Source organism: Salvelinus sp. IW2-2015, linkage group LG13 (assembly GCF_002910315.2).
Source record: "Salvelinus sp. IW2-2015 linkage group LG13, ASM291031v2, whole genome shotgun sequence".
Taxonomy (NCBI): Eukaryota; Metazoa; Chordata; class Actinopteri; order Salmoniformes; family Salmonidae; genus Salvelinus; species Salvelinus sp. IW2-2015.
The window spans coordinates 19,639,696-19,655,622 of record NC_036853.1 but is presented as its reverse complement, the minus strand read 5'-3'; the positions used below and the strand labels follow the sequence as shown (position 1 = coordinate 19,655,622).

Here is a 15,927-nt window from a genome sequence, read left to right as displayed (position 1 = left end):
GAGATAGCCAGAGAGGCAGCCCCAAAAATGTCTTGGGGGGTGGCTAAAGGGGAGTGTGGCGAAGTCAGGTAGGAAACCTGCGCCAACTCCCGTGCTTACCGTGGAGAGCGAGAGTATGGGGAGACACCGTGTTATGCGGAAGAGCGCACGGTGTCTCCTGTACGTGTGCATAGCCCGGTGCGGTACATCCCAGCACCTCGTATCGGCCGGGCTAGAGCGGGCATCGAGCCAGGTACCATGAAGCCGGCTCAACGCATCTGGTCTCCAGTGCGTCTCCTCGGGCCGGGTACATGGCACCAGCCTTACGCATGGTGTCCCCGGTTCGCCAGCACAGCCCAGTGCGGGTTATTCCACCTCCCGCACTGGCCTGGCTACGGGGAGCATTCAACCAGGTAAGGTTGGGCAGGCTCGGTGCTCAAGAGCTCCAGTACGCCTTCACGGTCCGGTCTATCTGGTGCCACCTCCTCGCCCCAGCCCAGTACCACCAGGCCAACACCACGCACCAGGCTTCCAGTGCGTCTCCAGAGCCCTGTTCCTCCTCACGCACTCGCCCTGTGGTGCGTGTCTCCAGCCCGGTACCACCAGTTCCGGCACCACGCACCCAAGCCTCCTGTGGTCTCCAGAGCCCTGTACGCCCTGTTGCTGCTCCCCGCACTAGCCTTGAGGTGCGTGTCCTTAGCCCGGTACCACCAGTTCCGGCACCACGCACCAGGCCTACAGTGCGCCTCAGCAGGCCAGAGTATGCCGTCTGCCCAGCGCCGCCTGCGCTGCCCGTCTGCCCAGCGCCGCCTGCGCTGCCGTCTGCCCAGCACCGCCTGCACTGCCCGTCTGCCCAGCGCCGTTTGAGCTGTCCGTCTGCCCAGCGCCGCCTGCGCTGCCCTCTGCCCAGCGCCGCCTGCGCTGCCCGTCTGCCCAGCACCGCCTGCACTGCCCGTCTGCCCAGCGCCGTTTGAGCTGTCCGTCTGCCCAGTGCCGCCTGCGCTGCCCGTCTGCCCAGCGCCGTCTGAGCCGCCCGTCTGTCCGGACCGTCAGAGCCGCCCGTCTGTCCTGAGCCGTCAAAGCCGCCCGTCTGTCCTGAGCCGCTAGAGCCGCCCGTCAGTCAGAGCCGCTAGAGCCGTCCGTCAGTCAGGAGCTGCCAGAGCCGCCCGCCAGTCAGGACCGCCAGAGCCGCCCGCCAGTCAGGAGCCGCCACAGCCGCCCGCCAGTCAGGAGCTGCCAGATCCGCCCGCCAGTCAGGAGCTGCCAGAGCCGCCAGCCAGTCAGGAGCTGCCAGAGCCGCCGCCGTCAGGCGCATCGGAGCTGCCCCTCAGTCCGGAGCTGCCCCTCAGTCCGGAGCTGCCCCTCAGTCCGGCGCTGCCCCTCAGTCCGGAGCTGCCCCTCAGTCCGGCGCTGCCCCTCAGTCCGGAGCTGCCCCTCAGTCCGGAGCTGCCCCTCCGTCCAGTGGTGCCCTCTAGGATGGTCTTCAGTCCGAGATCCACTGTAAGAGTCCCCGCCCAGAGGCACCACCAAAGTGGGTATTGACCACGTCCCGCACCCGAGCCGCCTCCGTGAGAAGGCCCACCCGGACCCTCCCCTTCTGTGTCAGGGTTTTGCGGCCGGAGTCCGCACCTTGGGGGGGGGGGGGGGGGGGTACTGTCACGCCCTGGCCTTAGTTATCTTGTTTTCTTTATTATTTTAGTTAGGTCAGGGTGTGACATGGGGGATGTATGTGTTTTGTATTGTCTAGGGGTTTTGTATGTTTATGGGGCAGTGTCTGGTCTAGGTGTATGTATGTCTATGGTTGCCTAGATTGGTTCTCAATTAGAGACAGCTGTCTATCGTTGTCTCTGATTGGGAACCATATTTAGGCAGCCATATTCATTAGGTAGTTCGTGGGTGATTGTCTATGTCTATGTTGCATGTCAGCACATTGTTTATATAGCTTCACGTTCGTCGGTTTGTTGTTTTGTTTAGTTTGTAAAGTGTTCTTCGTTTTTTCGTCTTCAATAAATAGAAGAATGTATTCTAACCACGCTGCGCTTTGGTCCTCCTCTCTTCCACCATACGACGATCGTGACACCACCCTTTGCCWTGATGACAGCTTTGTACACTCTTGGCATTCTCTCAACCAGTATCACCTGGAATGCTTTTCCAACAGTCTTYAAGGAGTTCACACATATGCTCAGCACTTGTTGGCTGCTTTTCCTTCACTCTGCGGTCCGACTCATCCCAAACTATCTCAATTTGGTTGAGGTCGGGGGATTGTGGAGGCCAGGTCATCTGATGCAGCACTCCATCACTCTCCTTCTTGGTAAAATAGCCCTTACACAACCTGGAGGTGTGTTGGGTCATTGTCCTGTTGAAAAACAAATGATAGTCCCACTATGCCCAAACCAGATGGGATGGCGTATCGCTGCATAATGCTGTGGTAGCCATGCTGGTTAAGTGTGCTGTGAATTCTAAATAAATCCCAGACAGTGTCACCAGCAAAGCACCCCCACACCATAACACCTCCTCCTCCATGCTTTATGGTGGGAAATACACATGCAGATATCATCCGTTACTGAAGGCCAGCATCCCGGTGTTATGWGTGTTATTTCATAGTTTTGATGTCTTCACTATTACTCTACAATGCAGAATATAGTAAACATGAATAAAAACCCTTGAATGAGTAAGTGTTCTAAAACTTTTGACCGGTAGTGTATATATACATATATGCGTATATATACTTGATTAGAGTTCACCTGTGGTAAATTCGATTATTGGGCACGATTTGTAAAGGCACACACCTGTCTATATAGGGTCCGACAGTGGACCGTGCATGTCAGAGCAAAAACCAAGCCATGAGGTCAAAGGAATTGTCTGTAGAGCCCTGAGACAGGATTGTGTCGAGGCACAGATCTGGGGAAGGGTACCAAAAAAATTATGCAGCTTTGAAGGTCCCCAAGAACACAGTGGCCTCCATCATTCTTAAATGGAAGAAGTTTGGAACCACCAAGATTCTTCCTAGAGCTGGCAGCTCGGCCAAACGGAGATATCGGGGGAGAAGGGCCTTGGTCAGGGAGGTGACCAAGAACCCGATGGCCACTCTGAAAGAGCTCCAAAGTTCCCCTGTGGAGATGGGAGAACCTTCCAGAAGGACAAACATTTCTGCAGCACTCCACCGATAAGGCCTTTATGGTAGTGGCGAGATGGAAGCCACTCCTCAGTAAAAGGCACATAACAGCCCACTTGGAGTTTGCCAAAAGGCACCTAAAGACTCTCAGACCATGAGAAACAAGATTCTCTGGTCTAATGAAACCAAGGGGGAACTCTTTGGCCTGAATGCCAAGCGAAACCGGGCACCATCCCTATGGTGAAGCATGGTAGTGGCACCGTCATGCTGTGGGGATGTTTTTCAGCGGCAGGGACTGGGAGACTAGTTAGGATTGGGGGAAAGATAAACGGAGCAAAGTACAGAGAGATCCTTGATGAAAACCTGTTCCAGAGTGCTCAGGACCTCAGACTGGGGKGAAGTTCACCTTCCAACAGGACAACGACCCTAAGCACACAGCCAAGACAACGCAGGAGTGGCTTTGGGACAAGTCTCTGAAAGTCCTTGAGTGGCCCAGCCAGAGCCTGGACTTGAACCCGATTTAACATCTCTGAAGAGACCTGAAAATAGCTGTGCAGTAACGCTCCCCAACTAACCTGACAGAGCTTGAGAGGATCTGCAGAGAAGAATGGAATAAACTCCCCAAATACAGGTTTGCCAAGCTTGTCGCGTCATACCCAAGAAGACTCAAGGCTGTAATCGCTGTCAAAGGTGCTTCAACAAAGTACTGAGTAAAGTGTCTGAATATGTATGTAAGTGTGATATTTCATTGTCTTATTTTTCATCAATTTGCAAAAATGTCTAAAAACTTGTTTTTGCTTCGTCATTATGGGGAAAAAACGATTTAATACATTTTAGAGTAAGGCTGTAACGTAAGAAAATGTGGAAAAAGTCAAGGGGTCTGAATCCTTTCTGAATGCACTGTGTGTGTATATATATATATAAATATATGTATATTGATGTATATATATACATTTTATATATATCAATCTATTGTAGATGCAATTTGAATGAAATTGATGGAGATAGAGAAAGTCTATGATAGAGTGCTCGCACGCACTGATTTAAAGGAAATTATATTTTTCCTTCAGAGAAAGGCCCCAAAAATTGTTAAAGACACCTGTCACCCAAGTCATAGACTGTTCTCTCTGCTACCGCATGGCAAGCGGTACCGGAGTGCCAAGTCTAGGTCCAAAAGGCTCCTTAACAGCTCAAGCCATAAGACTGCTGAACAAATAATCAAATGGCCACCGGACTATTTACATTGACACCCCTGCTACGCAATGTTTATTATCTATGCATAGTCACTTTACCCCTACCAACATGTACAAATGTTGAAAATCTGGTTTCCCCCTAGCTGATCATTGTCTGCAACCAGCACTGATAGTGAAGTAATGAGAGGCAGGTAGTGTCTCGTCCTTGGTGATTGGCGAACCCTCAGACTTCTGGCCCGTAGCCCTGCGTGGCATCAACTGTTCCACAAAAGCAATGTAGATATCCATGTTTATAAACACAGGGTCGCTACAGTTATTGTTATTTGGGGTCATAAACATTATTTTGAGTTCATTCTAACCAGTGGGAGGGTGTTCAATTTATTTTCAGTACAAGGGAAGGGTCATGTGAAAATATTTTTAAATATGGGGAGGAGGGCACCTTTTTTTATGACACCTTGAGTTGGATCAGCCCCCCCCCCCAAGTAAATTTTGATCGGTCCCTTACACACTGCTACCCTCCCACCCTACCCTGCTTCAGAACTTAGAGCAAATGCACACAACAATGCCATAGTCATCAATACATACAGCATACATATTTAACAGTACACAGGGAATCTTTAGATGGTTCCTTCTGGTTAATAATGTATATGTCATGTGTCCGGCCTCTCGGTCACCAGGCTGCTCGTTATGGCGCACACCTGTCACCATCGTTACACGCACCTGCAGCTCATCACTCATCTGGACTCCATCACTTCCTTGATTACCTGCCCTATATATGTCACTCCCTTTGGTTCCTTCCACAGGCATCATTGTTTCTGTTTCCTGTCTGTGCGTTTTTCGTGTTTCTTGTTTTGTATTATGTTTCATTTATTTATTAAAACACTCATTCCCTGAACTTGCTTCCCGACTCTCAGCGCACATCGTTACAGTATAGTATAATAGCTGTTCTGGGAGTAATTGACTGCGGATCATAATGAATGGATTTAGGAGTTTGAGGGATATATCTGGGCCACAGAAAACTCCGGTCCTTATTTTCCCTACAACCTCTCTTCTCTCTCTCTCTTTCACAAACTTTCTCACTCTTTTTTTCTCTCTCTCTTTGTTTCTCTCTCTCTCTGTCTCTGTCTTATGCTCTCTCTCTTTATTTATTTATCTCTATCTTTGTCACATGTACACCCCCCTCGTCCCAGTCTCTCTTTGTTTATGAATATTTAACTATTGCCCAGTGCTCACCCTTCTATTTTGGTTCAGTGCCTGTAGGTCTGTGAGCTGGTCTGGGGAGCTGGGGAACTGGACTCCCTCCAGCCCCAACACAGCTCTCCCTCACCCTCACCCTTGACCCTCCAGCCCCAACTCCACCCAACAACCCCAACATCCAGGCCCCCAATACCAACCACGCAGCTCCAGGACGTCTTTTGCAGATTCTGCCATTACTCTTCTGAAGTTGCCGGTAATAGGCTACACGAGGACTCGGCAACCTTTCTCATGTGGAATGCCAATTTATCTTTKATTTCTACCGATCTTTTTACTGTTGTTTTTATTTCTTTACTTACCTATTGTTCACCTAATACCTTTTTTMAATTTTAATTGCACTGTTGGTTAGAGCCTGTAAGTAAGCATTTCACTGTAAGGTAAACCTGTTGTATTCAGCGCATGTGACAAATAAACGTTGATTTGATTTGATTTGATCTGCATGCCAGTTGTGTTTTTCATATGCACATTTTCATGAAACAGTTCAATTTAATTTATAATAACGTCTTTGTAACTCAAAATCATTGTCATATGGTTAATCAAAATTCTATCCAAATCCAAATTAAAATGATACAAATCTAAAAAGTAACTTCTATTGCCATTGCCAACTATGTAAAAATAGCCTAGAAAGCCAACAAATAAAAACATTCCATCCTGCAGGTAAATATCCTGATAAAAATAAATATCCTATAAATCACATTGGCTACACATGGCCTGTCTGCAACGAACTTGAAACATTGTATCAACTATTAACTTCTGCCCGAAGCTTGTGCTGGCGAACTTGAAACGTTGAATAAAATATTCTGGGCCCTCAGATTTTCCCGCGCCAGTGAGCTCGGGACAGACACAGCTGTAGGCTATTTGCACAAGGGATAAGATGCAGTGCTTGACTTGGGCAGGAGCTTACCAGAGCTGAGTACCGGCACGTCAAATTTTCTACTGCTTGAGCTCCTGTTCCTCTTATAGAATAGTCGTTTAAAAGTATTGTGGAGCACCTGCACCTAAATAGACACAGTACCAGCATCCAAAATGAGTACCGGAACCTATTTCAATCGAAGTCAATCACTGATAAGAAGCATATTTGATGACGTTTCCACTGGATCAGAGCATGACATTTTTCCCTTTCACGCTGAGTGGTTATCGAAAGGGAGAGAGCTGGAAAGATTTTTCAAATGCATTGAGGAACTCAAATAGAAAGGAGGATCAAGGCACTCGTCATATAATTAATTAAAATGCCTTTATTTGTATGGGATGTTCAATGGAGAAAAAAAWGTGTTGTGATTCTCAATGGATGTAAAAACAGACTTAGTTTGCATGAGAAACTCTACAACTCCACAGGTCATTATTGGTGGTGCATTTAAGCCAATCAGAAATACTATCAGCTCCCCAAATGGGCACATTTATGCCTACATTTGAGCACAGGCCAGGTAGCCTATAGGACTACTTCTTACTCAGCATTGACAGGAGCGCTCCAAACAAAAGACAATGACTAAATTGTCAGAATTTGTAAATGGAATGAAGTAAACCAAAAGTTGTTTCTCACAAGTGTAGCTAAGGTTGTGCACTCCGCAAACAATGTGTCCACTCCGACAATGAGAACGGGAAGACTGCAATAATAATATTGAATGCAGTAAAATAAATGAGTAAGAAGCATTGTAGATTAGAAATTATAGGAATTAACGGTAAATGTACTACTGGTTATATATGTAAAAACAATTTAATCAATTTTAGAATAAGGCTGTAACCTAACAAAATGTGGAAAAATTCAAGGGGTCTGAATACTTTCCGAAGGCTCTGTATATATATTGTATATATGTGTTACTGCTCGACTAAAACAATCTTGCTCGACCAACAGCCTAACGACCAAAAAATCATCCAGTCGACTAATTGTGGTCAGCCCTACTCATAAGGCAGTCAAATCTCAATATAAAAAAATCTTAATTTGAACATGCATGGGAAAACCAATTCAACTCGCTCTTTGTTCTCACAGTCATCTTATAGAGACCAAGTATGGGTGGGGTGTTTCACATGCCCCTCGAATGAGTCCGGTACTCATGCTTATCACCACAGATAGTAAAGGAAAGAGAACGACGAATCATACCAAGGACATGTCCACTCTTCGACTACAAAAATGTAAAGGGCAACTTGAAACAATGCAATTTAACAATCTTACAGAAACTAAGAATAACAGAATGACCTGTCCCTTCTTCAGGCCATAGAAGATAACAAATAAAATGTTCCTCTTCCACACTACCAATAACCACCCAATCCAGGTCACTAGATGCCTCAGAGGACACAGCCCGGGTGACCAGACACTTCACTCTATCATCCCATGACTGAGAGAGAGACATACTGTACTGTACTTTACTTTCCCTCCCCTCCTCTCTTACCCAGTCTTTCTCTTACCTTTCTCTTAAACCAAGCTTTCCTCGAGGCACAGCACTCAATGCTCAAGATACAAATCTGCCTTATTCTCTTTACCCCTTTCTCTGTCCTCTCCTCCCCCTTCCTTTGGTACACAGTTGCAGCTTTATCTCATGATTGRCTCAACTCTGCACCTGAGCTGAATTTCAAGTCTCATAGCAGAGGGTCTTAATATTTATGTAAGTAAGGTATTTCTGTTGTTTATTCTTAATACTTTTGCAAAACTTTAAAAAAAACGGTTATGGGGTATTGTGTGTAGATTGCTGAGATTATTATTCTTTTAAATCCATTTTACAATAAGGTTGTAACAAAATGTGGAAAAAGTCAAGGGGTCTGAATACTTTCCGAAGGCACTATTATGTCATGGTGTACAAGACACCTGTCTGATTCGCGCCTGTCTGAGTGGACTAATACATTATGGAGGCAGTTTGTATGGCACAGTCCATCACCCTAATGTGCTACTGAAATTGTATATGGTTATATTACATAAGAATAATGGTGCAACACAAAAAATATATATATACAGTGATCCCTCGCCACTTCGCGGTTCACTTATCGCGGATTCGCTATTTCGCGGATTTTCATAATGCATTTTTTATTTTTTTTTGGTGCATTGTGCTCTGCATTCTGATTCGCTAAAAACTCACTCCCGCTTCTTGTATCAAAACATGCTACGAATTGTGCTATCATTTTGTCGTCTCGTGCAGTTATGTGTACGTACATAAAACAGCTTGGCAAATTTACATTAAGTTGGCCAAATTATCTTGTAATTTCGAACATCTCCTAAACCCATAATGTCGACGAAACGGCCTACACGTGAGTCACTGTATTTGTATACATGTAATAGTTGCTAATTGTAAAAAAAAAAGAAAGTTTTCTATTTCGCGGATTTCACTTATCGCGGGTCATTTTCGGAACGTAACCCCCGCGATAAACGAGGGATTACTGTATATTATTTCATAACAACGGCAGTTTCAAGGGGCCAAGACAAATTTCTTCCGCCTCCCGAGGTTGAAGTGGCGCTGTTGCACCTTCTTCACCACACTGTCTGTGTGGGTGGACCATTTCAGATTGTCAGTGATGTGTACACTGCGGCCCCGTTGATGTGGATGGGGGCATGCTCCCTCTGCTATCTCCTGAATTCCACCATCAGCTCCATTCCGCCAGGGCCTTCACCTCCTCCCTGTAGGCTGTCTAATCGTTGTTGGTAATCAGGCCTACTACTGTTGTTGATTGAGTTGGAGATGTGCAAGGCCACATAGTCATGGGTGAAAAGGGAGTATAGGAGGGGGCTGAGCACCCACCATTGTGGGACTCCTGTGTTGAGGATCAGCATAGTGGAGGTGTTGTTGCCTACCTTCATCACCTGGAGAGGCCCATCAGGAAGTCCAGGACCTAGTTGTACGGTGCGGGGTTCAGAACCAGGGCCCAGAGCTTAATGATGAGCTTGGAGGGTACTATGGTGTTGAAGGCTGAAATTTAGTCAATGAACAGCATTCTTACATAAGTATTCCTCTTGGCCAGATGGGATAGGGCAGTGTGCAGTGTGATGGCGATTGCATCATCCATGGATCTATTGGGGCGGTATGCAAATTGCAGTGGGTCTAGGATGACAGGTAAGGTAAAGGTAATATGATCCTTAACTAGCCTCTCAAAGCACTTCATGAAGACAGAAGTGAGTGCTACGTGGTGATAGTCATTTAGTTCAGTTACCTTCACTTTTTCGGGTACAGGAACATTGGTGGACATCTTGAAACAAGTGGGGACAGCAGACTGGGATAGGGAGAGATTGAATATGTCCATAAACACTTCAGCCAGCTGGTCTGCGCATGCCCTGAGGACGCGGCTAGGGATGCTGTCTGGGCCGGCAGCCTTGCGAGGGTTAAAACTCTTAAATGTCTTACTCACGTCGGCCACGGAGAACGAGAGCTCACATTCCTCGGGAGCGGCCCGCTTCGGCGGCACTGTGTTATAATCAAAGTGGGGGAAGAAGGTGTTTAGCCTGTCCGGAAGCAATACGTCGGTGTCTGCGACATTGCTGGTTTGATTGTCTGGAGTCTCTGTRACATACGTCTCGTGTCTGAGCCGTTGAATTGTGACTCCACTTTGTCTCTGTACAGATGTTTTTCCTGTTTGATTGCCTTACGGAGGGCATAACTGGACTGTTTGTATTTAACCATATTCCCAGTCACCTTGACGTGGTTAACTGCGGTGGTTCGTGCTTTCAGTTTTGTGCGAATGCTGCCATCTAGCCATGTTTTTTGGTTTGGATAGGTTTTATTCGTCGCAGTGGAACAACATCCCCTTTACACATCCCCTAAACACTCAGTCATCGTGTCAGTGTATACGTCAATATTATTCCCAGAGGTAACCCGGAACATATCCCATTCTGCGTGATCAAAACAATCTTGAAGGATGGATTCCGATTGGTCAGACCAGCATTGAATAGACCTTAGCACATGTACTTCCTGTTTGAGTTTCTGCCTATGGGCAGAAACTTCCTGGAGTTGTTATCTGATTTGCTGAACGGAGGGCAGGGGAGGGCCTTGTAGCCATCCCGGAAGCGAGAGTAACAATGGTTGAGAGTTTCTGAAGTGCAAGGATTGCAGGCAATGTGTTGATAGAAATTTTGAAGCGTTTTCCTCAGATTTGCTTTATTAAAGTCCTCGGCTACAATAAATGCGGCCTCAGGATATGCGGTTTCCAGTTTGCACAAAGTCCAGTGTAYGTCCTTGAGAGCCGTCGTGGTATCTGCTTGAGGGGGAATATACACGGCTCTGACGATGACCGAAGAAAATTATCTCGGAGTGTAATGCAGTCAGCGTTTGATTGTGAGGTATTCTAAGTTGGGTGAACAAAAGGACTTGAGTTCCTGTACGTTACCACAATCACACCATGATTAGTTAATCATGAACCATACACCTCTGCCTTTCTTCTTCCCGGAGAGTTCTTTATTCCTATCTATGCAATGTACTGAGAACCCCACTGAATGTATGGACGGGGACAGTATATCTGGAGAGAGCCATGATTCCATAAACAGAGTATGTTACAGTCCCTGATGTCTCTCTGGACGGAGATCCTCGCCCTGAGCTCGTCTACTTTATTTTCCAGGGACTGAACATAAGCAAGTAATATACTCGGAAGCGGTGGATGGTTTGCACTCCTCCTGAGTCGGACTCCACTCCAAATACCTCTTCTCCTCCAGCCGGCATCTTGGAGCAGCCTCTGGGATAAGTTCAATCATTTTGAGAGGTACGAACAAAGGATCCAATTTAGGAAAGTTGTATTTCTGGTCAAAAAGCTGGTGAGTTACCGCCTCTCTGATATCAAAAAGTCATTTCCGACTATATGTAATAACGCAGGAGTAATAAAGGCCTTTTATATTATTATTATTAATATCTACCAGCACCCTCAGCACCCCTACTTCATGTGGGTATGGTTCCTCCTCTCACTACAGCATGCTATGTAAGGGYCCATAGCCACACTCTAAATGGGCTCTGAGTAATCATGTTAAAGCATGGGGAGCCCAGGTGGAACAAACACGCACACATGCATGCATGCACACACACACACAAACACACACACACTCAGAGTAAGAGCTAACGCCACCATTACAGTCATAACATGAGACCTCTTAAACAACGAGGACACACAGTCACGTACACCGACCCCTATCAAACACACACACACGGACACGCACACACACCCTCTCTTTCTCCCTCCCTCTCCTCCTGACCCAATTCCCTCTCTCCTGACTGTCACTCTGGTTACTGTACATGATATGGCTGCCATATCAATAGACACCCATGTCATCCCATACTACAGGAGGGAGAGAAGAAGGAGAAGGGAGACATGCTTCATTACAAGATGACTGTACAKAAATAAAGTCTCATCCCCTCTCTCTCAGCCATGGTGTCTGGTCTAGTTCAAAGTACCAGTGACTCCCTGTAACCAGGACCTGATGCAGGTGCATGGAGAGTGAGGGGTCAAATAAGGGTTGAGGCTCAACAGCCAGCACACTGCTTTCCCCTCCACCTCTTCCTCTATGTTCTCCTCCTCCCCCTCTCCTCTCATCCCCCTCTCCCAAAGGTTCTCCTCCTCACGGTCTCATCAGCCGGAGACCCCTCACACACTGACTCACACACGCTAGAGTGGATTGCATCACACACACACAGACACACACACACGTACACATTTACACATGCACACACACACACAAGCTACTCTTACAAAACTGTATGCAGTGTGAGGGTCTGGCCTGTTTAAAGACCATCACAGCATATGGCACTGAGACTAACACTGATACCGGCACTGAAAGAGAGAGAGAGAAAGAGACAGAGAGAGAGAGAGAGAGAGAGAGANTTCAAGTACTGCTATAGTCATTTTTGGGGGTATCTGTACTTTACTTTTTATAGGAATATGAAATGATTTATACTTTTACTTTTGATACTAAAGTATATTTTTGCAGTTACATTTACTTTCTATACTTAAGTATATTTAAAACCAAATACTTTTAGACTTTTACTCAAGTAGTTTTTTTCTGGGTGACTTTCACTTTTACTTAAGGTATCTTTACTTTTACTCAAGTATGARAATTGGGTACTTTCGCCACCAAAGAACAAACGTGCGCGCACATGCACGCTAACACACACTAAATAGTTTGTAGGGGAGCCTTCTACTTTCAGCAAGTGTAACACGAGTCTATCCCTGAACGGCCAATCCGCAACGTGATCCACATCGCACCGCAAGCAGCGTGCTAACCATGTTCTTGGTTGGCCGAGGCTTCAGGTCTCAGGGAAGATGACGTCACTGCACAATTGGCTAGCTACTTCACATCTGCTATGCTAGCGTGATGAATCCCTTTCATAGCATACAGTAGTGAGATAAGGGGGAGGGGAGGAGAGGGAAGGGACAAATTCTGAATGGGCTCTGATTAATCGTGCTAGAAGATGGGGAGCCCAGGTGGAACACACACACACTCACAGGATGAGCTAAAGACACCAGGAATCTCTTTACATTACACTCTCAGCCCTACAGTCATAACATGAGACATCTTAAACAATGATGAGGAGGATCCCGGATCCGGGAGGGTGAAGCGGTAGAGGTTAAACAATGAAGACACACAGTCGCATACACCAACCCCTAACAAACACACACACGCACCCTCTTCTTCTGACCCCATTCCCTCTCCTCTGACTGTCACTCTGGTTAGTGTACATGGATATGGCTGCAATATCAATAGACATCCACGTAATCCCATACTACGGGAGAGAGAGAACAGAGAGATGCTTCATCTCAACATTACTGTACATAAAAACAATATCTCATCCCTTCTTTCTCTGCATGGTGTCTGGTCAAGTTCAAAGTACCAGTAACTCCCTGTAACCAGGACCTGATGCAGCTGCATGGAGGGTGAATGGTCAAAGAAGAACGACGAGAGAGGAGGAGTGATGAGAGATGTGGAGGAGAGGACCAATGGCACAGATACAGATAAAGAGTTGCGCTGACACTGATAGTGGACGTAGTCAGGACGTCTACCCTGGCGTCTCAGATGTACAGCCAGGCTTGAACCTGGAACACCGACAAGCCCCTGTACCAAAATGCTCAACGCTCTTCATGAAGGCTACAGTGGTATTCTCACAAAGTAGATGAATGGTGGGATGCTCCACTGATCTGTGTGCCAGTAATTAGACTACTATCCTCCAGTGAGTAGGGCTATTATACATGTTCTATTCTCTTTAGTATACCTAAATCAGTAGGCTCCTATTCTGAGAGGAGAAGCGATGATGTCGTTGTAGGCTTCCTCTCAGTCCTGCTCTTTGCATAGATAGTGTGGAAATTCAATAGACATTGAGAATGAAAACATCTGCATATCTGCAGAGTTTTGGGAGAGTCATTGGTGTGATGTGAAGGACAGGTGGAGGTTAGGGAGAGAGGGAAAGACTGGGGAGGAGAGGGAGAGAGGAGGGTGTGAGAAATAGAGAGAGGAGAGTGAGGGAGCGAGAGAGGGAGGGGGAGAGGAAAGAGAGGAGAGAGAGAGGGAGGGAGTGATAGAGTAAAGTGGGAGAGTGAGCGAGTGAGAGTCTGTGTATGGGGTGTGGAAGTCCTCTGATCATTGAGACTTCCAATCCATTATCGGGGTCCCTGTGCTCCTGTGACATTATTCACCCTGGCTCAGGCTCTAGCTCTGACTCTGTGTGTGTGTGTTGTGAAAACAGTGCTGGCGTTCCCAAGCGGGCTGTCAGTCAGGGACTATTGACTGAGCGCCCACCATCAAATTAGCTAAATGTGTTGATGTGACGATAAGCAGTGATAAGACCTTGGAGCATCTCTGGCTCTATGTCCCAGCAGAGGACAACTGCCTGTTTACTCGCCAGAATTGTACAATAACAAAACACATGGTGCTGGCCAACAGTCTAAGCTACAGGCTTAATAACTACACCACCTGAGTATTGGGAGTGCACTTCCTCTGACCATCTGTCAAACTTTATTGCTGCTGAATTAAAGACAGCAACAAAGTGAGATTTATAGAAGCACATGAGCAAGACACTGGCACAGGTCACCCATACGCTATAAACAAACATAGAACAACTTGAATCCTGCTTTCTGTACCCATGGACAGTGGTCCACAGACACACACAGAGCCCCCCCCCCCAACTGCTCCATCCCCATTCTCACCTTGGAACTTGAATCCTTCTATCTGGACCCAGAGGCAGAGGTCCTCCGTCTCACAGTCACATCTCCAGGGGTTCCCGCTGAGCCCCATGGAGCGCAGGGAGGGCAGGGCGATCAGAGAGCTGATGTTCAGCGTCGTCAGGTTGTTCCTGCTCACATCCAGCACCTGCAGAGCAATATTTTCTGAGAACGCGTCCGGGTGGATCTCATTTAGCCCCAGATTGTCTGTTAGCCGTAGCATCACGAGGCTTGACAATGGTCCAAAAGTCCGGTCCTCAATCTGGGTCAGTGTATTGAAGGACAGGTCAAGGTAGGCCAGCTTCCGGAGATTCCCGAAGGTGGACTCGGAGATCTCCATCAGGGTGTTGTTGCTGATGTCCAGGTAGACCAGATCAGACAGGTAGTTGAGTTGCAATGCTGGAAGTTCTCCGATGTGGTTGTTGGAAATGATGAGTTGGCGGGTGGCTAGAGGGAGGTCGTTGGGGAAGAAGGTGAGCTCCTGCCCAGCGCACTGGACCACCAGCTGGTCGTCACACACACACCTGTCTGGGCATCCTGCAGTGAGAGCCGGGTAAGGGGCAACCCCCATCACGAAGATAAAGAGAAAGAGTAGCCGGAGGGACTGGGAGCTTGGACCAGGCAGGAGACGCATGATGAAGCCGCCCAGGGTGTCATGAACTCTGGCTGAGCAGGACCAGGAGGACACCCCAGGACCAGCGCTCCCCCCCGGGCATCCTGCATGGGGCTGCGGGATTGGGGGTGAGTCCAGACGGCTACTCTGGAGGACCGGCTCCCGCTGCTGCTTCTGTTGCTGTCTGGAGGGTTGGATCGTGCTTATATCCAGACTCTCTCTTTTTTTGTCTCTCGCCAAATGGCTATTGGTCACTCACTCACTCTAACGCACGCCACGCACGCCCACAAGAAGCCCGCGTTAATTCCGAAGGTGACCCTACTGACGGACGCTGGTCGCGTGGTGAGTGAGAATCGTTAAGGTTTATCGGGCTCAGATTCTCATGGAAGGAGAGAAGAGAGAGGAGAGAAAGATGAGATAAAAGAGAGAGGCTCAGTCGCTCTTTTCTGTCATTGCCTCTGTATGTCATCATTGTCAGTTAGTTGTCGCCGTCAGAAAGCATTGTTTGTTTTTTCCAAACTGCTGGATGGTGAAATGTATTATATTCCAGGACGAGATTCCTCCCGGTTCCTATAAAAGAGATTTGTATGTACTAGTAAAGCACCTGTTTTGAATGGAGATGTAGTAGCCTAATAATCACCGTCTGCCTTGCTATGTCT

General features: G+C 47.3%; 1 protein-coding gene across 1 annotated transcript in view; it reads right to left on the bottom strand.

Moving 5' to 3' along the window:
- The window catches only part of LOC139028529 (leucine-rich repeat-containing protein 52-like), a 34,887-nt gene extending 19,422 nt beyond the window's left edge, over positions 1-15,465 (bottom strand). The window contains exon 1 of the mRNA XM_070446164.1: positions 14,641-15,465. Coding sequence (XP_070302265.1) covers positions 14,641-15,289 — 649 coding nt within the window. The 5' untranslated portion in view covers positions 15,290-15,465. The remainder of the gene's footprint in view (positions 1-14,640) is intronic.
- Between the last annotated feature and the right edge of the window lie 462 nt (positions 15,466-15,927).